Below are 27,893 nucleotides of genomic sequence, written 5' to 3' on the forward strand. Positions count from 1 at the left end.
CTTTATTGGATCAAGAGCCCATTCGGATGCTCTTGTCAGTCTAAAGTATAGCTTCCAGGATGGTTTCACATTTATTGTTTTTCTCCGTAAGCAGCAGAGTTCAGCTTCATGGTTTTGTTCAGCTGCAGTATTGACGGTGGACATGCACGGTAGATTTTTTTTTTTTTTAAGATTTTGTTTATTCATGAGAGACACAGAGAGGCAGAGACATAGGTAGAGAGAGAAGCAGACTCCCCCTGGGGAGCCCAATGTGGGACTCGATCCCAGGACCCTGGGATCATGACCTGAGCCAAAGGCAGATGCTTAACCACTGAACCACCCAGGTGTCCTTGCTTTCTCTTTCTTAAGAATTTAGCCCCTCATGACTCTTGTTTGCACTGATATTAATCTCCACCCCCCAGCTGCCTCTTCCATAAAATCAAAAGTTGTTTTGTCCTTTCAGACTTCATGCTACCTTTACATCTCTAGCACACATTTTATAGTGATGTTGTATGGACTTAATGAATAAGGAAGTACACATTTAATGAGTACAGTGGGTAGATCTTAAATTTTTGTTAAAATGCTTTTTTTCTTGTTGAGGAATTTTTCTTGACTCCTGTTTACTTACTTATAGGCAAGTCAAGAAAATGTATGTGATGGAAATGGAAGTTACCAGCTGTTTTTACAAATAGTTTCATTCACTGTCTCTGAATGGCAGTTAAATGATCCTGCTACTTGCCTACAGCAGTGCCCCCTTATCTGTATTATTTCATCTTCTGCAGCTTTAGTTACCCCTGGTCCACAGCAGTCTGGAAGCAGGTGATCCTCCTTCTGACGTGTCAGCAGGTTAGGAGTGGCCTAGCACTACCATCACAACACCCTAACCTCACTGCATGTCCTCACACAGGCCTGTTACCCTCTCACACCTTCACAAGAAGAAGAGTAAGTTCAGTATAGTAATGTGTGTTGAGAAAGAGACACATTCACATAACTTGTCACAATATATCATCATAATTGTTCTATTTTAGTATTATTGATCTCTTCCTGAGCTTTTTTTGTAAGTAAAATTTTTATCATAGGTATATACGTAAAGGAAAAAAACAGAGTACACAGCACATTTGGAACTATCCACCATCAGACATCTCCTGGGCGTCTTGGGAACGTATCCCCCACAGATAAGGTGGGGAAGCTGCTCTGGTAAGATACTGACCCAAGCCTCAGGCATTTATTCTGCAAGCTCAAGTGGAGGGGAGCACATAGCTAAAATAAGTGCTAAAGACCACAAGACACTCTACGGGTTCAGGAGGTGACCAGTCTGTGACTTTCTAAACTGTTAACCTGTTTTAAATTTTATGGTGTGTGAAAAAGATCAAAGGGGAGGGGCAGTGCCAATTGATGTGGTGTTTTTCCCCCCCAAAACCAGTTCAGCAGTTATTTACCTTTCAAGCAATTAACATAATTACCATTATGCTAAAAAGTAATTTTGGAAAGTTCTGCCCTGAGCTCTTACGACTCCACCGGGACAGTTTTAGTTGGGACTTATCTTTTTGATGGAAGCCTAATTGCAATTTTGGCTTTGTGCACACAAACAGAAGCAGCTAATTGTTTAGGCAAATAGCAGATTAATTTAAATATGCATCCCTAATAAAACAAAAATGGTATCCATTATGGTCCTTGTTCCCAGGACGAGGAATATAAATATTCTGTGCAAGTACCATTAGGCAGAGGTCTTAAGGATTGTTGACATTATTTCACAGTGGTAGCACTTTCCTGATATCGAGTAATCTTTACAAAAGCTAACATAAATCAGTTTAAACTCATTTAGATCCCATTTCCACTATGTGCAGTTTCATTACCACACTCTGGCTGGCCTCCTCAGGGAGGTGGGAGGGGCATGTTGCAAACTGGCATGGGTGCCCATTCACAGCTGCTGAGCAGGCTTTATGTCTCCTCAAAAGACTGGCCATCGTTACTCATGTCATTGTTAACGACTGTTCCTAGTCGAGAGTGAACTCAGAGTTCCTTCAGCCCTGCTGCTGCCTGTCAAGGTGGAGAGTGCTGAGCCCATCGAGCAGGTGGGACCACCAAGCCCCACTCCTGTCTCCTTGATTGGGCTGGTCGCCTTCACTCATTGTGCTCTTCCAGATTTTTTGAGAGACCCTTTTTCTTCTTTTGTCTACATCCTTTTCATATTTCTCATGAATGAAGCCATATTGTTGTAAGCCCAGTGCTAGCTCGGAGTTAAACATTTTTTATCCAGCTATTGAGGTTTCGTCGGGAAGAGAGAAAGACACCTGCTCTCCTTTTAGTTTCCCTGGGGTGGGGCAAATGGGGGCTGTAAGCTCTGGCTCTTAGAGATTATGCCTTGTTCAGGAAATTATAGCAACGACCTGCTTTTCAAATCACTACTGAGGAGCTACACAGAACCTCCCCCTTACATTTGCTAAGACCTTTTGTTTTATATTGACTGGATTTGCAGGATAAATGTAGTAGGAACTTTTCAGAGTGTCTCCTCACTCCAGCGAACCTCCTTAGCCCCTGGAGAGGGGCACATTCATAGTATTTGACTTAGTCTCTGGCCTCGGCTGGACAAGGATGGGGACTGGAGGCCTTGTGGGCAGCTTATTCATCGACTGAGATGTGCCATTCGGGCCTCACACTTTTAGTCTTGGTTGTGTCCTTGGAGTAGAAAACTGCACAGAATGGGGAGGATTGAAAGCTGGCTTGTGGGGAGAAAGAAAAGAATTAAACAGTTGCAGAGGCAAGATCTGTGGTGTATACAGAAGACATACACTGCCCTGGTATTCTGAATGTCTTTCTATTCTCTGATTCAGATTCCTTACAATCTGAATTCCTTACAATTCCTTACAAGCTGAATCTCCTCCAGCTCTACTTCTTGCCCTTGGGTTCCGTGAAATAGCCCCATTCCTTTCCAATTGGTTTCCCTTTGGTATTTAAGCAAGTTTCAATGAATTTCTGTTTCTTAGAACCAAAGGTCCCTTGCTAAAACCTGAGATAAACTTTCAGCAAACCGTTATTGACAGTCAGCCACTTTCATCAGCCACATTGCCAGTGATGTTCTGAATTCACTGACATAGGGAATATGGGAGAAAAAGGACACAATCCTGCCACTTCAGAAGTCTACACAATATCAAGAGCCAAAGAATCCCTATTATTGCTGTTTCTGTGAAATAAAACATGGCCTTTCAAATGAATTTATATCAGATTTTAAAAATTACCACTTATTTGACAACTGAATATATTTGGCTCTGACAGGCATTGACTAACTTACTCCTTCCTTAATGTCTTGTAATGGTTGTGCATCCAGGTCAACTTGAAATGTCTGGAAAAATTAGCTGCCCCTTCTTTGGGGATATTAAAATAATGTGACAAAATGACAAAACATTAAGCTTATTCATTTTCCTATTGCACTTTGTATTTTCTTTTATGTGTTTGTTTCTCTCAAATGTGGGTTTTATGAAAAGAGGGGTCATATCCTCTCTGCCCCCAGACAAGATGCTTGATAGCTGCCCCAAGAATGTTCGCCCCATGCAGTCAATGACTTCCTTACTTCATTTTGTCTTGTTTGCTGTAGTTTCCTTGGTGCCTAGAATAGTGGATGACCTGAAGCAGAGGCTTAGCAAACACTTATTGAATGTATTGCTGCATCAATTCCCTTTTGGCTAAATATTGGTTAACAAGGAGTTATTGGGTTGGGGGGAAATCAGCTACAATATTCTAAGACATTCTTATAATTCCAGTATTGTTCAAGTCCCTGCAGTGTTGGGATTGTAAAAGTAGCCATGATGTAACTATTAACTGATAGATCAATCATTTATACAATTAATTTCCACTCAACCGTTTCTCCCTATTTGCTGCTGTATCTGTTCCTGCCCACCTTGCCCATGTGCTTTTGGGTCAAGTATCCAGCAACACAGCTGGAAAGTTAAATTGCAAATCTTGCAAAAACGGCAGGATTTAATGTTAAAAGTGATATTGGAAGAGCATTAGAAGCGGTATTACATGGGTAAATACACATGGCCTTTTTTCTTACTATTTAAGTCTCTTTGAAAGAGAATCGTCACCTTTTGCAAAAGTGATAACAATGTACCTGGGTTTCATAACATACGTAGAGATAAAAAATATGACAATAGCACAGAGGCTGGAGGGCAGGAAGTGAAAGTGCATTGCGGTGAAGCTCTCATGCTTCCTGTGAAGTGGGCCAGTATCTTTGGGAGGCAGACCAGTAAGTTAAAGATGAATGCTAAAATCCTAAAGTGGCCACTAAAATAACAAAGAGATTTGGCTAATGAGCCAACAAGAGAATTAAAAGGGAATAAACACATATTCAGGTAATCCAAATAGTCTAAAAGAAGGCAGAAAAAAGAGAAAAATGAGAGCTGAGAATAAGGGGGGACAAACAGCCAAATGGTAGGTTAAACTCATTCTTGCCTATAACTACACTAAAGGTAAGTAGTCTAAACACTCCAGTTAAAAGCAAGACCAATTACATGCTGTCTACGAGAAACTCATTTCAGTTTGAAGACACATGGCAAAGAGAAAGAACAGAAAAATATATACTGTGCTAACACTGATCAGAAGAAAGCTGGAGTGCCAAAGTAGACAAAGTAGATCTCAGAGCAAAAAATAGAACCATAGATAAAAAGGGGCATTTCATACAACAAAGGTCAATTCATCCAGATGGCATAACATCCTTAAATGTTTATGTGTCTAACAGTGGTCTCTGAGGACTGTGCCATTGACAAGGGAAAGTCTGAGTTTTATACTTTGTGGTTGAAGGAAGTAGAATCGACACAGATGATGATGATGCCATAAGCATTCAGAAAAAAAGAATGTAGCCACTGAATTGAGGGAACCCTAGAATATGTTTTCCAGAAAGACCCTTCTTAGGATAGTTCTGTGAAACTCAACCTTCCAGCAAAGGCCATTTTATTGCATATGATTCTATTGAAATAATGATGCCAACAAAACCAAGTAGTTGATTAATAATGAAAAATGTGTTTATAGATAAACTCCATGTGTGCTTAGAGTGAGCTGTGGTTGAAGAACTTCCACATTTGGCAGAATCCAGGCAAGCCTAGGTCATTTACTCGTGGAGCTCATAGTTATTTTATGCACTGTAGATGCAACCGCACATCCAGCACTTTCCCAGCTAAATCCCAGCCCAGCCTCATCACATACCAAGTGGCTTTGGACCAGTTGTTTAACCACTCAGAGCTTTTGCTCCCTTTTGTAAAATGACGAAAATGATGTTCCTTCCAAAATGGAAGTGAGCACTCAATAAGAGTAGACAAATGAAAGTGTCTGAATACTCGAAAGCTCTATGCAAATTACAATTTTTATTTCTCATCACTGATTATTGTGATGTGTCCAAACAAAGGTAATGCAGAAGTGTTTGGAGGAGCCACATCTTGGAATATGCCTATCTCCTCTTTAATGAGTAGAGCCATTGGCATTTTCTGCAGCCTATTTCTTCTGAGTCAGAGTGGAAAGAATTAGCCAAAATATTTGCCAGGGGAAAGTGTTGTGGAGCCTTTTGTGATCTGCTTATCCCCTGAGTTTATCACAATTCTTAGAAAGGAACACTGTCTTATGTCTGAAGCAACATTTGACATGAAGAAAGCTCGGCTTTTGTTTGTAATCACCTACTTTGCCTACTAGCAGTTCAGAAGTCTTGCAAAGCAGCCCACACGTATTATTTTCTTCTGTCTGCATTTCTGTAGTGCTGAATGGTGCTTTATAGTAAGATCCTAAGTTCAAAGCATGTGCTATTTATAGACAGAACAAGTCAAGGAACAAGGATGGGAAGATGGATTGCAAAGAGAAGAAAAGTGAAAAAGCTTTATCTGCTTTAGGTAATAGGAAGTTATAGGAATAAAGACTGGATTTTTAGATGAGCAACAGAAGAAATTTGCATTATTAATTAAATATACTTTACAACATGGCAGGCCCTACAGAACACATAAAAAGGTAGGAATGGTTAGCCTTTTGCATAGTTTTTGTCCTTTCATCTGTGTGACAGACCTATGTGGTAGGTAGTTTATCTTCAGTTGTACAGATGATGAGACAGGCTCACAGCTTCAAGTAACTTGCTCAGGGTCTTCAGTTAGCAAGTGGTAGAGCTGGATTTGAATTCAGATAAGCACAGACTGTTATTTTTTTTTAAGTTTTTAAAAAATTTTTATTTATTTATGATAGTCACAGAGAGAGAGAGAGAGAGGCAGAGACAGAAGCAGGCTCCATGCACTGGGAGCCCGACGTGGGATTCGATCCCGGGTCTCCAGGATCGCGCCCTGGGCCAAAGGCAGGTGCTAAACCACTGCGCCACCCAGGGATCCATCACAGACTGTTATTTCTGTACTATTATTTCTCAGTGAATTTTGAAAAATCAGTAGTAATTGAACAGGACATTATCAAGCATGATACAGACAGTAATTATTTTCTTGGGTAAATCTTTTGAGGTGAAAGAAGTAGGTAGAAATGATAAAAAGTTATTTTTTGGCAGGAAAAGATGAAGTGGCACCCCAAATACAGGGAAGTTTGTTTATGTATGTTTTTAAGATTTATTTATTTTAGAGTGTGAGCAGGGAGAGACGGGCAGAGAGAGAGAAAGAAAAAAAGAGAGAAACTCAAGCAGACTCCCTGCCGAGCACAGAGCCCCACACAGGGCTCAATCTCACAACCCTGAGATCATGACCTGAGCTGAAACCAAGAGACGCTTAACTGACTGAGCCACCCAGGTGCCCCCAAAAGTTTATATTTCTGATAGAAAAGTATAAGTTCCTGCAGACGACTGGTGCTCAGGTTGAGTATATATATATGTGTGTGTGTGTGTGTATATATATATATATATATATATATATATATATATATATATATATATATATATACATATCCCTAGAGTTTCTGTTGCCCTCAAATCTGCATGTCTAACAAGCCCCCAGGTGACTCTGCCGCTGCTGCTACTGCTGGCCTGGGGACCACACTTGTGTTTCACTGCTGCAGACCATTGGAGAAAGGTGGAGATGTGTCCAGTGTAAGAGGAATTCATCTGGGTAACGGCATTCAGGGGGCAGGAGAGAAGGGTGTATTGGTATAGAAATCAAGGTTTTTAACAAGTGTGGGATAGTCAAGCTCATATTTTAGAACAATGCAAAAGAAAGCACCACTGCTCACTGTGGCTGGAAGAGTGTGATGTGAGGGAAGGATGTAAAATACAAGAACCTTGTAGAGTATAGGTTAATGGCTGTCTTCATTATCTGGCTAGCATCTAGAGCAGTGCCCTGTCTATAACATGCTCAGTAATTGTTTGCATGATGTCTCACACCTGTTAGAATGGCTGTCATCAAGATAAGTGATGACAAATGCTGATGAGAATGTGGAGAGAAAGGATCCTTTATGCACTGCTGGTAGGAATGGAAATTGGTGCAGCCACTCTGGAAAACAGTGTGGAGGTTCCTCAAAAAACTAAATATAGAACTACCATATGAGCTAGTGATCCCACTTCTGGGCTTGTATCCAAAAGGAAATGAAATCACTGTCCCAAAGAGATTTCTGTACCCCCATCCCATGTTCATGGCAGCATTATTCACAATAGCAGAGATATGGGAACAACATAAATGTCTATTGATGGATCGATGGATAAAGAAAATTTGAGGGATCCGTGGGTGGCTCAGCAGTTTGGTGCCTGCCTTTGGCCCAGAGCACCATCCTAGAGTCCCAGGATCGAGTCCCACGTCAGGCTCCTGGCATGGAGCCTGCTGCTCCTTCCTCCTGTGTCTCTGTCTCTGTCTGTCTGTCTGTCTCTCTCTCTCTCTCTCTCTCATAAATAAATAAATAAATAAATATTAAAAAAAAAAGAAAATGTGGTATTACTATAAAATGGAATACTATTCAACCATAAAAAGGAAAGCCTGCTATTTGCAACAATATGCGCGAACCCTGAGGGCAGTATGCTAAGTGAAATAAACCAAAGGAAAAACAAATAATGTATGCTCTCATGTGGAATTTAATAAAACAACAAACTCAGAACAGATCTGTGATTCCTGAGGGCTGGAGGTGTAGGGGAAATGGATGAAGGTGGTCAGAAGGTATATAAACTTCCAGTTATAAGATAAATAAGCTCTGGGGATCTAATATACAACATGATGATATCGTTAATACTGTATTGTATATTTGAAAGTTGCTAAGAGAGTAGATCTCAAAATTTCTCATTATAAGGAAAAATTTGTTAATTATGTGAGGTGATGGATGTTAACTAAACTTTGGTGATCATTTCACAACGTATGCATATATCAAATCATTATGTTGCACAACTTAAACTTATACAATGTTATATGTCAGTTGTATCAATAAAACTGGGAAATAATTGTTGAATGAATGAACAATTAGGAGAATGAATTAAGAATTCCATATGTTAGCAATATTCAAGGAGTGCCTGGGTGGCTCAGTTGGTTAGCCATCCAACTGTTGATTTCGGCTCAGGTCATGGTCTTAGGTTCATGGGATCAAGCCCCATATGGGCTCCACACTCAGCAGGGAGTCTGCTTGAGATTCTCTCTTCCTTTCCCTCTGCCCCTCCCTGCTCACATGCTCATTTGCAGGAGAGCTCTCTCTCCTCTCTAAAATAAATAAAATCTTTTTTAAAAAATTCAATTGATACATGTTCTCCCATTCTTTTTAAGTCTCTCTTATAAAAACATTTTCTAGAATTTATCTTTTTGGTAGAAATAATTTTGGGGAAAATCTTCAGAATATATAAGAGGATATATAGTAAAATGCCTTCCTACTCTTATCTCTTCTGTTTCTTTCCTTCAAGACCAATCATTAGTAAAGTTTCTTGGGTCTCCTTCCATACACAAGGATAGTCTATGTATATGTGTGTTTGTGTGTAAATTTGTTAAAACATATACCACTATTCTGTCCTTTATTCTTTTCATTTAGTAATATATTTTGTTGATCATTTCATTTTCTTATACATAAGGGTGACTCAGTCTTGTTTGGTCATTTTTTATTTAAATTCCAAAGTGTAGTGAACATTTACATTAATTTTTTAATTAATCATTAATATTTTTGACATAATTAAAAACATTACAGTGACTATCCTACATACATTTGTAATTTGGTAAATATTATCAAATTGCCTTCAAAGTTGGGTGAATTAGTTTACATCCCCAGCAACAATTTAAGATATTTAAATATAGATAGAATTTATTAAGATAGAGGATAGAATTTATTTTCCCATATCCTCAACAAAATGTTTTATGAAAATTTTCACCTTTGTCAATATGATTGATGAAAAATAATATTCTATTCCCGTTTTTATTTATATTTTTCTAATTGTGAGTTTTCTAATTGTGAGTTTTTTTATTTTTATATGTCAATTGTATTTCTTTTTCAGTGGCCAAGATGCTCACGTCCTTTGCTCAATTCTTAATTGCTTTTTTCCTTGAACTTTAGGAACTCTTTATTAAGGAAATTAGTCCTTTGTTATATGTGATGCAAACTGATCATTTACCTTTTAGTTTTCTTTATATTGCACAACTGTTTTTATAATTGTGCATCCTAAGTGAATTTAAAATGGTTACCTGCAAAAAAAAATGGTTACCTGCATTGTTTTTCTCTACATAGGATTTCTTAATATTTGGGATCTAAGGACTGGAAAGTATCCTGTCCATCGTTTTGAGCATGACGCAAGAATACAGGCACTAGCCCTCAGCCAGGAAGATGCAACTGTTGCCACAGCTTCTGCTTTTGATGTTGTGATGTTACGCCCCAATGAGGAGGGGTATTGGCAAATCACTGCTGAATTTGAAGTTCAGAAACTGGTAAGCTTTTTAGTCCAGTCACCGTATTCACCATTCTGGAATCTCCAGGTCTCATAGAGACAGATGGTAATGATGGTGGCAGCTCCTGTTCACTCATGGCTTCCTGTGGGCCTTAACATTTTTAAATCTCACAGTAGCTTTGCAAAATAGATAGTATTCTTTTCCCCAGTTACCAAAAAGCCAATTGAAGCTTAGAGCCAATCTGAGGCTTTGCCCAGATCTCAAAGCTAGGAAGTTGTGCTTCAAGCCTCAGGGCTGACTTTAAGGCTAAGGTTTCTCATCTGGGTCTGAAGCTGTGGTCCTCAGCTTTCTTCACATTCACCCCTGGAAATCTGAGCTTGGTTTCTGGCCTATTATAGAAGTGAAAATGAATTCAGTGGTATCATCCCAGTCCATATGGAAAGGAAGATTTCCGTCCTGCACTTTCTTCCGCCTAAGATTTTCTCACCTGGAATTAAAAGTAACTCCTGAGTGAAAATAAATTTAAGTCAGTGTTAATTGGATAGCCGCGTTCCAGGGTGCCCTGTGTGAGACTCAGCCAACCTTAAGACCTCTTCACATAGATCCTATCTCCCAAGTATAGTTGTACTTGAGCCTCCATGTTTATATGGCGGGAGATGATTTTGTGGTAAGAAGAAAGAGCTCAAGTCTGTGCTAAATTTAGATTTAATTTAAACACTTGATTTTGGCAGTACTGGAGGAGTGAACAGAAAAGCCGGTATTGAATGATGAATTGGTGGTCTAACCCGGAACAGATCTTGTTCTCCTCCCTTTCTCACCCTGCTAGAAATCTTGTTAGGCTTGAGTAACTAAAAAGCCATGGTGTCACCACTTCACCCCCATAAGCTTCTCGTCCCTTAAAGACCAATTTCTACAGTTTGGGTGGTGGTTTCCCCAAACAGCCTGATGCTCCTTTTGGAGTTTTATTAGAAAAATGTGGAAGTACTATCTTTCTGTTTGTTCTTAAAACTACCATAGTGTTTATTATTTGGTCTCTGCCTAAAGAACATTCTACACTAGCAATAATTATATGAATTCAGACAATTATTTAAGATGTGAGTTCCTCTATACAGGGTAAATCCTGCCTTGGCAATAAGGTGGTGTTCTGGCATAGACTAGAAGCTTTTTGAAGTAGTTTATAGCTCTTGGCGAATGGCACAACCACAGCCGATATGAGCCTCTTGGTCTGTCAATACTCCAACAGTAAAGTGAAATTAAATGGCTAGACTGAGGATGTTGATTTTAGGAAAATAAGAAATGAGTTTTAGAATACGAGAGAGAGGAAGGAAGCAGACACTGCTGGAGGCATGTGTTACTATACTTCTTATGTGTTATTTCTCCTCCTGGGTTAGGGGTTGCCATAGAATATGCTGTCACTGAAAAAGGCACCTCTTGGCCCATTAGTGCTGGGCCATTTTTGTCTTCCCCAGATAGGCTCCCTGAATCACAGTGGCAGTGTTCCCCAGTTTGTACTACTGGCTGAGAACGTCTGTCCTTTGTGATGAGTTCTTGGCTGGGGATGTGGGGCCGTGCTCACTCTTGGGCCGGAGGATTAGCATAGTCACCCGGATGTTTATGCTCTCCCAAGCTCCTTTGGACAGTCCTCAGGATTCAGGCTTTTGAACTCATTTGGCTTATTGTCAGGGCAGTGCTGTCCTTTTACACAGTGGTTTTCATAATTACACAGCATGGCACACCTTCTGCTTTTGTGCTCTCAGATTTTACTCGAGGTGAAAACCTGGTGTAAACTGTGCTCAGGAAAAATGTGCCACTTCGGGACATAGACAAGCAAATTATTCCTGAAGGGAACACCTCATTCCCCTGCAGATTAGAGAAAGTGTTGCAATAATGCAGTCAGGAGTACTGTAGTGGCATAAAAGTACTGGTGGCAGCCTTTCTACCCTCGATGACATTGAAGCCAGCAGAGGACATGTAACTCAGGTACTTTTAGCCTTTTAGCAACACAAATATCATTTTTGATATTTGCACAAATGTTAAAATGTGAAGTGTGCTAATTTGGAACTGAGTGGATTTCATTCAATTTCTTGTAAAAAAAAAAAACTTTAAATTTTTTGAATAGTTATTATACCCTCATGGTTCAGAATTTAAAAGATATAGAAAGGTTTACAGGGAGAAATCTGTCTTCCACTCCATCAAAAAACTCTGTGCCCTTTTCAAAGGCAGCCATTGTTAGCAGATTTATAGTTGCATAAGCCACATATATGTCTCATGGTACCTCTGGTCCCCCTGGCCCCCCTTCACGCACATTAGCACACTGTGAATCATATCACTTTGCTTCCTTGCCTCCCGCACCCCCAAATTTATCTTGGAGATGATTCCATTTGTATCAGTTTATAAAGAATGCTTCATGCTTGTTTTCTGTGGCTGCATAGTATTCCAATAGATATACTGTTAATTAGTCTCTTAATAAGGCATGTTTAGGCTTTCCCAGTTTTTAGTTAAGACAACATAGTGCCACAGTAAGTAACCATGTACACAGTTGTTTTGCATATGTGTGAATTTATCTGTAAATAAATTCCTAGGGCTGACTTGCTGGTTCAGAGCGCATATGCCTTTGACATTGTGGTAAGTTTTGCCAGTGTCTCTCTAGAGAGGCTGGACCAGTTTACATCCCACCAACCATAAGTGGGATCCACAAATGTGGCTGTCCCTTCCTCTAGTTCTAGATCAGTGTCCTAGCAGGCTAATTGATCTTTGCTGATATGACTGGTGAAAATGGTATTGCTGAATTTTTATTTCACATTCCTCTTTTTAGGAATATATCATGTTTCTTTTACAAAGAGCAACTTTTTTGTTAGTGTGAGAACTATGTTCTCATTTCCTGTGAACTGTGACCCTTTGCCTGTCTTTTTCTGTTAGGGTTGCTGGCCTTATTGATGTGTAGGAGAAATTTGTATTTTTTTAACAAGTCAGGAGGAACTGTAGGTGAGATCTGATGGGCTACGTAACTCTTATCCTTTCACAGGTTGACTACCTTGAAATAGTACCAGATACTGGAAGGTACCCTGTGGCAGTGGCCACGGCTGGAGATCTGGTATACCTGCTAAAGGCTGAAGACTCTGCCAGAACCCTCCATTATGTGTACGGCCAGCCAGTCACATGTCTGGATGTCTCAGCCAACCAGGCTGCTTTTGGTGTGAAGAGTCTAGGATGGGTATACGAAGGAAACAAGGTACAAAAATAGTAAGATGTATAAGTAACAAAAAAAGAACATTGATTTTTATTTTTTATAAGGCAATTAAAAAATTAAATCTCTCTGTTTATATTTTTTAAGGTGTATTCAGGAACTATATATTCAGCATGGTGAAAAAAGAGGAATCTCAAGCACTTCTAAAGGATATAAAATGAAAAGTAACTGTTTCCTTTCTCCTGCCTTCCCCCAGCCTCCCTCCACAGAAGAAACTATTAAACATTTTTTAGGTGTCCATCTAGAAAAATTTAACGCATTAATAGGTACATTTATACACTAAAAACTTATCTTTGTAGAAATGAGATCATAGTATACATATTGTCCTGTACTCAACATTTTTATTCAGTAATCTACCTTGGAGAGCATTCCCTGTCAACACATACCATGCTCCTTCTCACTGGGATTCCAGTGTATGCTTACGACCCATAGTCTGTTTATTCAGCCCCCTTGCTGGTAGGCAGTTAGGTCGCTTTCACTGTTTGGGCTATTAAAGACCATGCTGCAGTGTGTACTGCAACCTTTGGAAGTCCTTGTGTAATATACCTCTAGGAGAAATTCTAGCAGTTATGTTGCTTGGTCAGAGGGTCTGTGCACTTAAGATGGTGATGGACATTGCCAAATCGCCCTCTAAAAGGGTTGCACCAAAATTTATTTTCTCACTAATAGTGTATAAAAGTGCATTCTGATAATCTTTGAGTCACAATTAAGGAGACAGGTTTTTAATTGAAATTGTTTCCATGATGACTAAATTTTATCACTACCTAACATTTTACTATCCTGACTATAGGCCAAGTACTTAGTCTTAAAGCTGATTTATCTCTGTTTCTTCCAGTGGAATCAGGGGAGAAAGGGATCAACTTTTGTTTTGTTTTTCTCCAATTTGCCTGCTCTTGACCCCGCTGGCAGTGGGTGCTATCTTTGGGAAGGGACTTCCTGAGCCAACGGCTCCTCTCCTTCTGCAAGGAGACCCTCTTCCATGGAGCAGTATTATGGCCTGGAGAAGAGCAGGCTCCGGAGGCACACAGCCTGACCTTCAGTCCCAACACAGTAGTAATCTATGCCCTGTGTGACCTTAAGGGGGTTACTTAAGTCTCATTATGCCTCAGTTTTCTCATTGGTAAAAAGGGATGTCAGAATAGTTCTTCATAAAGTTGTAGGGTCAGATAAAAACTTGTCTGTAAAGCTTTAAGCATAGTGCCTGGCATGTGAGCATTACCATCATGACACTTCCTGCTTGTTTCCTCCACTCATAGTTTTAAGTTTGGCCTCTGGTTGTGATTTTTACATCTTGTTTCCCTTATGTATAGTCCCCTCCAAGATAAAATCTCATTCATCAAGGTGTTCACTGGTTTTGTAACTTAGCAAATGCTTAAAGAATTGAAGCATCCTGGATTGCAATGACCTAATCTTCATTAAGGAAGGTGCATAAAGCAGTCAAAAATACATGTGGCTCTTTGCAACCTCACTGTGACAACGGACTCCCTCTGTGCTTCTAGTTGGCCTGTTTTGTGGGAGGACATTCAGCACAATTTAGCTGGAAAGATGGCCTTAGCATAATCTAACTCCTGTGCCATGCCTTCCTGGGGGAGTGGGTGCAGGAGGGGAGAGCTCTTGGTTTTGTAAGGCGTTGAGAAAACCTTATTTTCTGGTCACCAGTGAGCTCATTTGTTGAGAGAAGAGAGACTGTTTGCTTTCTTAGTTTTTGTCCATCATACTTTCAAGTTTTGGTTATCTCCTTTTTTTCTCAAGTTCTCAGTGTAGTGAGGTGATAGTTATATTTAGCGCTAGTCTGGTTTAAATTTGTCCTATTTTAATCAGTTTTTCATAGGCAAGTCCTCTCTCTTTTACTTACCTAAGTGGATGTATTTGAGAAACCAGTAAAGGGGATAGTTCAGCACAAAATTAGCCTAGGCACATCCTTTAGATATTAACATAAGGAAGTTTTTGGCTGTCTCTTGGGTTTTCCCACCCGATTAAAAGCAGTAATTATAAGCATCAACTGATTAATCCACTGATTTTATGAAAATTCACTTTGAAAAGTTTATAGTTCCTCAAGTTGTTATTACCTGGTATTTTTCACTGATGTTTTATTTTATTTTTTTTTAAAGATTTTATTTATTCATAGAGACAGAGAGAGAGGGGCAGAGACACGGGCAGAGGGAGAAGCAGGCTCCATACAGGAAGCCCGACGTGGGACTCGATCCCGAGTCTCCAGGATCACACCCCAAGCTGCAGGCAGCGCTAAACCGCTGCGCCACCGGGACCGTCCTCATTGATGTTTTAAAATGAAGAGAGTAGTAAATTTGCTACGAGAATGTATTTCATGATCTCTTTGAATCTAACAGTAACATTAGTCATCCAAATATTTTGTGAGTGTAGCTCCAAACCTTCCAACACTTATGTGGGTGGATGGCTGGTTGTTGTTAGTAGTGCAGTAATAACTTTGCATTGAGATGTTTCTCCAACATGAATGCCACCCACTGGAACATGAGGGAAGCCAAGCTATATCTATGAAACTTTCCTCATTTTTCAGGAGGCAGTACTTTCCATCTGATTGTGTTCAATGGATTCTCTGCTTCCTGAGAAAAACTTGCATTTTTAGGAAATGTAATTGTCCTGTAACATTTCTGAGTGAATTAAGCCATGTTATGGGTGACTAAATAAGATTTTAGTATCATCCTGCTATCCTATAATGTAATATCATAATTCCCAAACAGTCTCATGTGCAGTGCCCAGTGTCCCTGTGCTTGTGAATGCCATGTTTTGGTTTTATCTGCTTGGGCCTGGCAGCATGTGGCGCAGCACATTTTATTAGGCTGGTGTGAGACTATTAGCAGTAGAGTTTGCCTAGAACTATATACACATAGAGGTTTGTGTCTGTGCCTCTGGCTTGTATATTTAGGATTCAGATGAAGGCTTTATGAGAACAGAGAGTTTGGTTTATCTTCGTTTGTATTGATACAGAACTGGGGTTTAGTTATAATCCGTTGTTGCTTAAGTGTGATCAAAGCAGACAGTGAAGTCCAAATGTTGATACAGAATTTGAGTCAGCAACCAGAATCTTCCTAACCTGTAGAAGTATTCCAGAGGTGTTATTTTTGTTTAGTTGGAGAATATCCTTGTACCATATATTGATCACGTTAGCATTTTATAGGCACCACAGCTGTCTGAGCATCAAGTAATAATGATTCAAATCCATCCGTTCATACGCCAGCTGGACATGTGTTCAATACAGAGGTAGAGAACACCAGTTGTGTTCCTGGCATTAGAGCATTCAAATGGCATTCTACACAGACTTCAGCAAATTGGCTCTTGGTGGAGCCTAGCTCTGTTAATATACATAGTCTCCTAAGGAAATGAAACCAAGGAATGTAGCACAAATGTAGTTAGTCTTGGGGCATCTGAGTGGCTCAGTTGGTTAAGCGCCCAATTCTTGATTTCAGCTCAGGTCATGAACTCAGGGTCGTGAGACCAAGTCCAGCATCAGGCTCCATAGAATCTGCTTAAGATTCTCTATTTCCCACTGAGGGGGGCACTTGACGGAATGAGCACTGGGTATGTTGGCAGATCTAACTCCAATAAAAAAAAAAAAAAAAGATTCTCTTTCCCTCTGGCCCTTCCTTCCTCACATGTGCGCACATGCTTTCTCTCTCTCTTTCTGAAAGAAAGAAAGAAAGAAAGAAAGAAAGAAGAAAGAAAAATGTATTTAGTCTTAAGAAAAGGCTTGTAAATACAGCTGGTTGTTCAGCTGTTTCCAGCTCAGGTAGGAAGGATCAGAGAGAGAGAGAGTTAGTGTTCTGGTACATCTTGGTTTGCCTGTGTGCAGGGATCCCCAGACTTACAAGTTCCAGAGTTTTGAGAGTTTTTTTTTTTTTTTTTAATTTACTCATGAGAGACACACAGAGGCAGAGATACAGGCAGAGGGAGAAGCAAGCTCCATGCAAGGAGCCTGACGTGGGACTTGATCCCGGGACCCCAGAATCACGTCCTGGGCTAAAGTTGGCACTAAACCGCTGAGCCACCCGGGCTGCCCAAGTTCCAGAGTTTTGGTATTGCCTTCTTGGGCTCTTGACTTCAGTGGCATAAATAACTTGAAAGATAGCCATTGCTAAGTGGCATGTGATCATGAGGGAAAGCAAATGTAATTGCAATTACTCTAGCCTCCATTGTGCTACAGTGCGAAAATCAGTGTCAACTCTGTTACCATTGCTCTAAGATTTGTTTTTATGTCTCACATTTCCTGAATCTGTCAAAAACACTTCATCCATGAAAATGCTATTTATGATACCATATTATCTTTATTAATTCTTATGCTGTTTGAATTAAATTTTGCTCTTAGAGGTAGAGGGTTAGAAGCTAGAATTGCCTCATTTAAGAGCATTATGTTGATGAAGAGTCTCATGCCTCATAAAGGAAAGAGACCCATTTAGGGCTCCTAGCATCATTCTATGTATTTGGACATATTTCCTAATTTAGTTCTGAAGTACTTGGCATTGGATGGCAGATTGTATTAAGCAGCATGCGGCATGCATCCTAACCAGGGAGATGTGAGTGAAGTAATCCAGAAGGCTGGAACGTGTTTGACAAGGACGCTTGCTTGGCGCTGCTGCCTCAGCTTACATCACGCTGGAAAATAATTGCTAACGTCTCCTATGATAATCATTCCCTGTTCATGGACGTGAAAGGACTCTGGATTGGTGGTTTGTGCTCATCATGAGTTGAAACATATATCCGAGAAAGCCCTTGGAATCAGAAACACAGTGCCCATGGGTTCGGGCTCCTCTCTCCCATACCTACACCAGAATAGGAAATCCATATTTTGCTCAAGGTTCTATTCCAGAGAACAAAACCTTCATATTTTACAAACAGGATGACTAATTTAAAATTGAAAGTTCACAAAGTAAATGGCTAATTTCCTTTTCACTCTCACCTTAAAAGCTTTAAAATTTTTTGTATATACTTTGTTCTTGGAGAAATTTAGGAAAACAGCTCTTGGAGACCCGTTTTCTGGGTTACTAAGTGATGTGGACTACCAAAAAGGTCCATTTTTGCTGTTGAGGTTGCTGCCATTGTTAGTGACTGCTTATTGTACCCATGCTGTATGCTAGATTTCTCTTTTTCTTTTTTTAAAAGAGAGAGAGAGGGGATCCCTGGGTGGTGCAGCGGTTTGGCGGTGGCCTTCGGCCCAAGGAGTGATCCTGGAGACCTGGGATCGAGTCCCATCTTGGGCTCCTTGCAAGAAGCCTGCTTCTCCCTCTGCCTGTGTCTCTGCCTCTATGTCTCTCATAAATAAATAAAATCTGTAAAATAAATAAATAAATAAATAAATAAATAAATAAATAAGAGAGTGTGTGTGCAAGTGGAGGGAGGAAGAGAAGGAAAGGGAGAGAGCCTCAAGCAGACTCCCCATTGAGTGGGGAGCCCGATGCAGGGCTGGATGCTACCACCCTGAGATCACAACTCTGAGATCATGACCTGAGCTGAAATCAAGAGTCAGATGCTTAACCAACTGAGCCACCCAGGTGCCCTGTGCTAGATTTCTGATCGTGCTGGAAACCGAGATGAATCAAAACAACCTTTGTGTGGGACTTACTGCCTCATGGGCCTTACCAGTAACTTAGCAACAGAAAGGTGGTTTTCTCCCCATAAAGATGGACCTGAGGCTTGTGGAGGCCTTCTTATTGAAGTTGCTAAATTTCAGAGCAATGAAAAGTTATACAGATAAACCATTGATGATTGAACATTAAAATGCATTTCATATGTGTTTTAGCACTAAAATGGTACCAGGAGGTGAGACAATCGTTCTGTGTTGTTAATGAATAATAATAAATTCTCACATGCTGTAGAAACCCCAAAGCACCTCCATGGCTCTAGGGTTTCTCAGGGCAGAGCATGGAACCTCTGACTTTAGAGACCTTTTGGGACACCACCACCTCTGATAGCCTATGCAACCAATGACAAGTGACTCCACAAAAAGCATTTCTTGGAATATTGCTGCTGTTTAGGAAGCTAAGAGGGCTTTAGTGACTCTAGCAGTCCTGAACCACTCCTGAGAGGGAATGACAGTTCAGAGGATGGAAATACAGGAGAAAGTATTTTCAGCTCCAGTCAAGTAGTGGAATAGCCACTGGGGACTTGGCAAGGTTCTGGAGTCAGATAAACCTTAGGTGAGTTATGTGCATGCCTTAAGATCCCCATTTGGAAAGGGAGAAGACCTGGGAAAGGCGGGTAATGTTCTTTGTATGGGGCTGGTGCTCAGCACTTGTCAGGTTCCTCCTTCACCTTCCTACCCCCTAGCTTTAGGTCAAGTTAGAGTTCATCATGGAAAGACTAGGAAGGGGGCAAGCCCAGGCACAGGCCACAGACCTGGAGGGGAGAAGTTTGAGGCGAGGCAGGGGAGCAGCATTTGGGTGATACAGGCTGGCTGGAACATGGGGACTAGTGCAAGGATAAACGGGCTAAAGCCATGCTTGTAGGGATAACAGTCTGTGATGCTTTGCAAGATTCATTTTCCCAAGAATTGTTTTTGGAAGAATACATTTAGAATAGATAAGGGATGGATTAATTTAGCTTCTTGCAGAACTAATGGATTAAGTTAATATGAATGCTGAGTCACTTTGTGTCAGAGCCTCTGACACAAGAAGCCTTATTGGAGAGGGCTGGCACTGTGTCTTAAACATCTTTTGTCTTCACTCATATTTGCATGATTTTTGTATACCAGTGACATTTGTATCATTTCCTAATGTTTATAAACATTTTATAAACATTGAAGCTTGTACAAGATTACAAGATGATTATCCTGAAGTATATGATGATCATTCTTCTCCTTTGCCTCTTGAATTAGCTTAGAATTTTATTTAGGGCCTAATTTTTTTCCTCTTTCTTTCTTTTTTTTTTTTAATTTATTCATTTGAGAGAGAGAAAGAGAGAGAGCAAGCACGAGCAGTGGGGAGGGGCAGAGGAAAAGGGAGAAGCAGACTCCCTGCTGAGTAGGGAGCCTGATGCTGGGCTCAATCCTAGGATCCTGGGATCATGACCTGAGCTGAAGGCAGACACTCAACCATCTGAGCCAACAGGTGCCCCTCTTCTCTCTCTTTTTTTTTTTAAAGATTTATTTATTTATTTTATGATAGAGAGAGAGAGAGAGAGAGAGAGAGAGAGGCAGAGACACAGGAGGAGGGACAAGCAGGCTCCACACGGGGAGCCCGATGCGGGACTCGATCCCGGGACTCCAGGATCGCGCCCTGGGCCAAAGGCAGGCGCTAAACCACTGAGCCACCCAGGGATCCCCTCTTCTCTCTTTTTAATTGAAGTATAGCTGACATACAATGTTATATTAGTTTCAGGTGTATAACTGATTTGACTATTCTATACATTGTGCTATGCTTATCACAAGTGTAGTTACCATCTGTCACCATACAATGTTATTACAATATTACTGACTATATTCTCTGTGCTGTACTTTTCATTCCCATAATTTATTTATAACTGGAAGTTTGTATCTTGTAATTCCCTTCACCTATCCAAAGAAGATCTACAGATGGTGTGTTAATAGGGCCTAATTTTTCTAATGGCTTTCTTGATTATTTATGTGGAATTTCCATCCTGGTTTACCAATCCACACCCATGGAAGAGTGTGAACTTGGAGTTGACCTTTGTGTTTGTTTCACCTCACAGATAAGTATGATTTTGGTTTCTTTGACCAGATGCTGCTTGGGCCATATTTGTGCCAAGACTCAACTAGGTTTTGTGAGGGTTAAAAATTAGCTTGTTGGGACACCTGTGGCTCAGTGGTTGGGTGTCTGCCTTTAGCTCAGGTCGTGATCCTGGGGTTCTGGGATCAAGTCTTGTATTGGGCTACCTACGGGGAGCCTGCTTCTCCCTCTGCCTGTGTCTCTGCCTCTCACTGTGTCTCTCATGAATAAATAAATAAAATTCTTTTTAAAAAATTAGCTTGTTTTTCAGGTAACACTATAGAATACGTTACATGCTTTTGATGTGGTTATGTCCAGACAGGCACACAGAAAATGACCTGTGTGAGTGGGATGTCAGATTATTGAAGACATTTCACTGTTTTCAAATACACGTAGCAGCTTAGACTAACAAATACTAAAAGTTAGAGAACTTTGCTTTTTATTCAGCATATAGATGGAATATGATTTATTCATCTACTCAGCACTCCAGTTTCAGTGAGGCATCACGTTAGAGTAGGTTAATAATTATAAATTATTGAGCTGCAGATGAGTCCTAATGGACAGAAAGTTACTCTTTTAAGCATTCTCTCTGTGTGTTAATTTGCAGAGTAAAGGAAAACTCAGCTCAGTCCAAGTTTGAGCGATCATATTCCAAATTAAGGAATTTGAGATGAGTAATGAGGTTTACAGTGTATCATGATGAGGCCAGAAATCCAACAGAGTGCCCCTTCACCACATGGCCACATTGCTAGAACCTGTGAATAGGTTAGGTTACAGGACAAAAGGGAATGAAGGTTGTAGATGGAAGTAAGGTTGCCAATCCCCTGACCTTAAAATAGGGAGATTTTTCTGGCTTATCTGGGTAAGCCTCTTATAATCGCAAAGGTTTTTTTCTTTTTTTTAAAAAAAAGATTTTATTTATTTATTCACGAGAGACACAGAGAGGCAGAGACATAGGCAGAGGGAGAAGCAGGCTCCCCACAGGGAGACTGACGTAGGACTCAATCCCTGGACCCCAGGATCATGCCCTGGGCCAAAGGCAGATGCTCAACCTCTGAGCCACCCAGGCATCCTGCAAAGGTTCTTAGAAGTAGAAGAGAGAGGCAGGAGAGGAGGCCAGGGTGGTACCCTGTGAGAAGGTCCTGACTCTCTGTTGACGGCTTGGAGATGGAGGGAAGGGATCTAAGAGCCAGGGAATAATGTGGGCAGCTTCTAGAAGCTGGAAAAAGCAAAGAAACAAATTCTTCCCTATGCTGCAGCAGGGAACATTGCTGACACCTAGGTGTTAGCCAATGAGACCCACAGTAGGTTTCCAATCTACCGGATTGTAAGATGATAACTGATTGTTTCAAAACAAAAACTATTAGAATAAACGAGGCCAGGAACCATCTGAACTGGGGCGTGCAGAAAGCACTACTGGGACCTGGGCCCCAGCCTCTGCTCCTCTCCTGCTCCAGAAAGGTCCATTGATATGGGACCCACTCACTGGATGTGGACCAAATTCAATCCCCAGATCCTTTGGATCTTTCTAGGCTAGGACCTCTGGTCAGGCTCCATCTGCTCTCCTAGGTGGCCTCATTATACTGCAGTGTTTCCTTGGGGTATTGTCTTGAACTCTTGTCTCATGTTCACAAAAATGACATGAAAATAATTGCTCCCCAGTCCACCTTCCCTCACTTGTCCCTGCTCTTTCTGCACCACTGAACTCTTATACCACCTGTTGGTGTACCTCCTCATAGCTTCTGTCAGGCTTTATCAGAGCAGTGGCTATGTGCTGAGGACTGTGGGTAAAGCCCTGGTGCTGGCCTTCAGCCTGGCCCTCAAGACTTAGGGGAGTCAAGTTCCTGCCCTCCATCCCACACCTCCAGAATGTGTCCTTTGCTTCAGTAAGACTCAATCCATGATATGACACATTTGTTACTGATTAGTGGTAGCATTCCCTCTTTCCCTCCTGTCTCTCCATGTCCTTGCAGGAAAGGTCCGTCCAGAGTCTCACTTCTCAGAAGGAGCCTTACTGATAGCCTGGCTCTCAGTGAGCACCCTTCTTTTCTGACTTGTGCGGTACCTGGTCTAAATCTCACCTTTTGGTAGTTACTGCCCAGCGCTATCCTTAACTAGATTAGCATTAGCTGGGAGGCAGGAAGTAAGCATTTACAGCTGAGTAATATGTTATGATGGAGACTCATTTTTGGCTTGGGAGGCAGTATAGGTGCAACGAGGGGTCTCAAATGCCAAGGGGGTATAGAAACATATGGATCTCTGGACCCTACCCCCAAGGTTTCTGAGTCAGGAGGTCTGGGGTGGGGCCTGAGAATCTGCATGTCAAGAGTTACTGTGATGCTTCTTGTCCTGGGGTGACACACTGTGCCCCGTGGGATAGAGGTTTAAAGACCATGGGCTTGGAGGCCTACCACCCATGTTTGAATCTTGGCTCCAAAACCTCTTAACTCTGTAAATGCTTTGACCTTTTCACACTCCCATTTCTTCATGTGTACAGCAAGTGAAATTGTGTGACCCACCCCATATGTGATTGTGGGGAGCAGGTGAGAGACTGCATCATGGTAGTCTTTTACACCTAAGAGAACACTATAAACATTAGTCATCATTAATAACCATTTTTCTTGGAAACCAGAAAGGTATTGTGATACAGTGGCAGACACTGACGTTGGGATGGGACTGGCTGGGCTCTGCCTGCTGTGTCCTTGGCTACTATTGTCACCTACGTAATTGGGGCAAGCTATTCAAAATGATTTAGGCCTCTGCGTCTCCATGTATAAAATGTAGGTAGTAGTATTTGTCTTCCACTTGGTGGTTGTGAGAATCACATGGAATATTCTGAAAGGATTTATGTGAAAGGAATATCAGGATTATTATGAACAGCTACAATTTATAGTATTATTTATGTGCGAAGCGCTTCTAAGCTCGTGTTTGTATGGGTGTACAGTCATGAACCACAGCTGTAGGGTGGACCGTCTGCCTGACACCAAAGGCCCTGACTATTCAGTGCATTTGTTCACTCTTGCCCATCAGCTGTCCTATGTGTCCACACTCTGCCCTCTTCTAAGCCTTTGTCCTGTCTAACCTGGGGCCAAGCTAGAAGTCACTGGCCTAGTCAAATGGGAACAGAGAGCCAGGCCAGTGTGACAGCCTGCACGTCAAGTCCGATGTTAAGTCTGTAGGCTTACTGACACTGTCCCATGGGGATCATCTTGCTTGCAATCTTTCTATTAAAGAAATGATGTCCAGGTTGCCTGTGATTTTCAAGAATTCATTTCAGCAGCAGCAGCCTTCATTTTCTTCCAGGTATGAAAGAGGTGGAAAAGCTTTCTCATGAGGGCTGTGAGCAGTTACCTGTGGTTACTGCTGAAGTGCTTTGAAGCTGGCTGCGCACTCTGTTTACCATGAGGCATGTTGGGACCCTAACAGGAGGATGTGAGGATTGTCAGCTTTTGGTTATACGTTTGCATAATATCTTCATTGGGCTGAATGCTCTGATGAGGAACAGTTCCTGTTTTACGTACCCCTCAACCAGTTCTTTGTGGTCACATCTCTGTTCCTTATTCTAGCACTAGGACAGAGATTGTCTAGAGAGAGCCCTGAAGCAAAGCAGAGAGCCATATTCTGCTCACCCCCACAGAGCAGACCTGCCTTGCCTTTATTATTTCCAGCATTTATGGACGTAGGGTTGAGAGAGAGGGAGAGAGATTTGGATTATGTCTGCCTGCATTTTCACCCGACCGTACTCTTGCTCTCTGGGTTCTTTTCAGGTTTAGGTCACAATAGGTGTTGGTTTGGCCTCGCTCTGGTCCTTTGTAGACATCTGCCCACACCACAAAGCCCCCACGTTGGCACAGCCTGCAGTGATTGGCAGTGCCTTCCCAGGCAGAGTCCAGTCCTGGAACAGCGGGGGTTGCAGGTGCATTGGCACGTGGTGGTGGAGAGCGCACACGGGCCTTGCCTACCCAGCGCCTGGCGACACTCAGCAACACCGTCCCATCCCTGAAATATCTTGGCCTTGTGGGCTTGTCACTCCAATTAAAACTTAAACATGAAAGCAGCCCAGGCTGCTGCTCCCTTTGTGCTGCATTTGACTGTGGCTTGTGCCAGGAGCATGTCATGGAAACTGTTGAGGGGGTGCTACACTTCAGGGATTTGCACTTGTGTCGGGGGTCCATTTCTTCAAGCTTCGCATCTTGCTGGTTGCTGCTGCTAAGTGCACCTGGGAGGCAAGTTTCTGTTTGCCAACAGAAAGTCACCTTTGGGATGGCGGCGAGAGTCATTGTGCACATGTTCACAGATACGCCGTGTTACCAAGCCTCACACTCTGACTTCTCTCTGGCAAGGACTTACAAAATAGTCTCTCTGGCTGATTGTCAAAAATTACATCATATCGGAGTAAACTGCTTTTAAATCAGACATCCATTATTCATGTATATTAACTGCTTTTTTATTTTTTTATTGGCTGTTTTGTGTATGATTTACTCTTTTCTCACTAGATCCCCCCTCCCACCCCAGTTGTCTGTCTTTCTCATCGTTTTTTTAAATCTTAGCTCATCTGTGAATTTATAGAGGCTGTTCACTTAGCTTTGTATGTGAACATGAATATGCAGACCCTGCATTTTTTTATAGTGAAATTTTTAACCACATTTTTGCGGGTCATACTTAGGTTGGGTCAGAATAGCAAAGTGGGTCATGTACGTGACTAAATTCTATTCCAAAGATCGAGAAGTCTTTTTCTTTTGTATCTTTTTTCTTTTTTTTAATGAGCATTACTAATCTTGTACTTTAGGATCTGTACTGAATGAAACTGTACCTCCCACTTCTGAAATGGCTAAATATGCTGCTGTGAGTGCAAAAGCAAATCGACTTAATGTGTTCATTTGTATGCATGGAGCAAATCTCTACTGTAGGCCAGTGTGCTGTTGGCCTGTAATCGATAGATACAGGCAGAGATGTGTAGCACTTATTCATTCTTTCGTCAAATACATATTGAGTCCCTCCTATGTGCCACACAGGCACTGCCACTGCACTGCAGGCTGTAGTGCTGGAGGGTCCCCTGGGCATCTGGAATCTTTGTGGTCCTGGTGAATTGCCCTGATCCGTGGCATTTGTCTGTTTGGAATAAGAAGGATGAGACTGTCTGTTCTGCGTATTTAACCCCCAATCAGCATTGTTGTTGTGGATAGTATTTGCATATTCTTAAGCACATTTACCTGAATTTTTACTCACTGTTCCAGTGTCCCAGGCCTTTTTTCTGGAATGATTTTCCACCTTCCAAAAGTATATTCTTTAGAAGTTCCTTTAGTGAGAGTCTCTTAGGCACAGGAGTTCTCTGTGTTTTTATCCCCAAAACCGCTTTATTTCACCTCAGTCTAAGGTAGTTTTGCTTGTTCTTTATAATGGTAGGCTGACAGCTTTCTCTCAGCCCTTTGAAGAGATTACTGGTTTTGAGTCCATTGGTGTCACTGAGAACTTGGCTGTCAGTCTAAGGGCCATTGCTCTCAGGACTCTTTCTCTTCTTTTGTCTGCTTTGAAGATCTGTTCCTTACTTTTCTGTGGTTTCTCTCTGATGTGTCTGTAGGTGTGCATGGACTTTTATTTTTCCCATTTGGGATTTCTTGTGCTTTTTCCCTTTCAGTTGTAGAACATTCTGAGCCTTTGTCAAAATCTTCCTCTCCCTCATCCTATCTGTTGTTCCTGTCTGGAACCTCAGGGTAGATGTATATTGGACCAGCCTGTTGTCCTCTGTGCTATTCACTGCTTGCTCACACTTTTCATCACTGCCTCTCTGTGTTGCGTTCTGAAAGATGTCTTCAAATCTGTCTTTGGTTTATGGAATTCTGTTGAACTCTAATTACTTGTTGAACTCATCCGTTGCCTTTATAATTTCTAGAAATTCTATTTATTTTGTTTATCTCAAGGCTGCTCTGCTGGTTTTGAACCCTCACCCTCTTTTATTTCTATAAACGTTTTCAGCAAACATTTTTGTTTTACCTAATAAGTATATGATATGATATTCTTGGAAGTCTATTCTGTTTGTTTTCTATCTCTCATTTATGATGAGTTTTTTCTTTCTGTATTTAGGATTTTTTTTCAAAGACTTTATTTATTCATGACAGATACACACACACAGAGAGAGAGAGAGAGAGAGAAAGAGAGAGAGAGGCAGAGACACAGGCAGAGGGAGAAGCAGGCCCCATGTAGGTAGCCCGACGTGGGACTCGATCCTGGGTCTCCAGGATCACACCCCGGGCTGAAGGCAGTGCTAAACTGCTGGGCCACTGGGGCTGCCCTGGGATTTTTTTTATTATGAACTCATATTTGGCTGATCTTGATTTGTAGGTTTCCTAAGGCGTCTGGGTTGAGAGGGTCTTCCTCCTGAGAAGACTGCCAGGTACCAGGAGACCTGTTACCAACCTGAAAATAATTACTAGGCATAGGGATTTGGGGCCTTGCAGGTAGTATAAATTCAAACCCAGGGTCCACATTTTTCATCCTGAGCTGAACCTGAGGCAGACAAGTTTTCAGATAGGCTCTCTTTGCCAGTGGGTTGGCTATCTCCCTATTTTGCTTTTTATTGAGTGTGCTATCCATACAATGGCCCCAGTGGTAGACAGACATCTTGGTTCTGGTGTTCCATTTGGTGCTGGGTAGAAACTTTGCCTCCTCTTTCCCTAGTTCTAGGCTCCTGACATTGGCAGATGTCCTCAGAGCAGCCCCTGACATGAGTGCCACGTCCTTTTCTGGTTTTAGCGCCCTCTTCATTTTTGGCTCCTGAGAATTTCTCTGATTTCTTAGGAGTTAAACAGAATGTTTGAAGAATGTTTAATAGACTAAAACTTACCCAGCACTTTCAGGGTTTGTAAACAGGAGGGTTTTCCACATATTCTAGTCTGCTGTGTTGTCAGGGTAAAACCTTAGCCTGGATACAGTTTGGGTGTTCTAGAATCTGGATATTCTGGGGAGATATCTGTGGAACCTCCTTATATTTTGAGTGAGATGAATTGATACTTTGAATATGCCAGTAGTAAGATTAGGCATCCAGAAATGGGAAAGAACGTGTCAAGCAAAAAAAAGTGTATCTGGATATTTATTATGAACCAGACTGTGGTAAGCTCTGGGTTTGCCAGATACCATGTACCAATCAGTTAATCTCCTAGC

At 41.4% G+C, this 27,893-nt stretch overlaps 1 protein-coding gene across 3 annotated transcripts in view; it reads left to right on the forward strand.

Moving 5' to 3' along the window:
• Positions 1 to 27,893, forward strand: part of FBXW8 (F-box and WD repeat domain containing 8) — a 124,584-nt gene that overhangs the window by 70,891 nt on the left and 25,800 nt on the right. For all 3 annotated transcript variants that reach the window (XM_026015906.2, XM_072722927.1, XM_072722926.1), the window contains exons 6-7: positions 9,631 to 9,827; positions 12,814 to 13,020. In XM_026015906.2, coding sequence (XP_025871691.1) covers positions 9,631 to 9,827; positions 12,814 to 13,020 — 404 coding nt within the window. The remainder of the gene's footprint in view (positions 1 to 9,630; positions 9,828 to 12,813; positions 13,021 to 27,893) is intronic.

This window comes from Vulpes vulpes, chromosome 10, assembly GCF_048418805.1.
Source record: "Vulpes vulpes isolate BD-2025 chromosome 10, VulVul3, whole genome shotgun sequence".
NCBI classification, from domain to species: Eukaryota; Metazoa; Chordata; class Mammalia; order Carnivora; family Canidae; genus Vulpes; species Vulpes vulpes.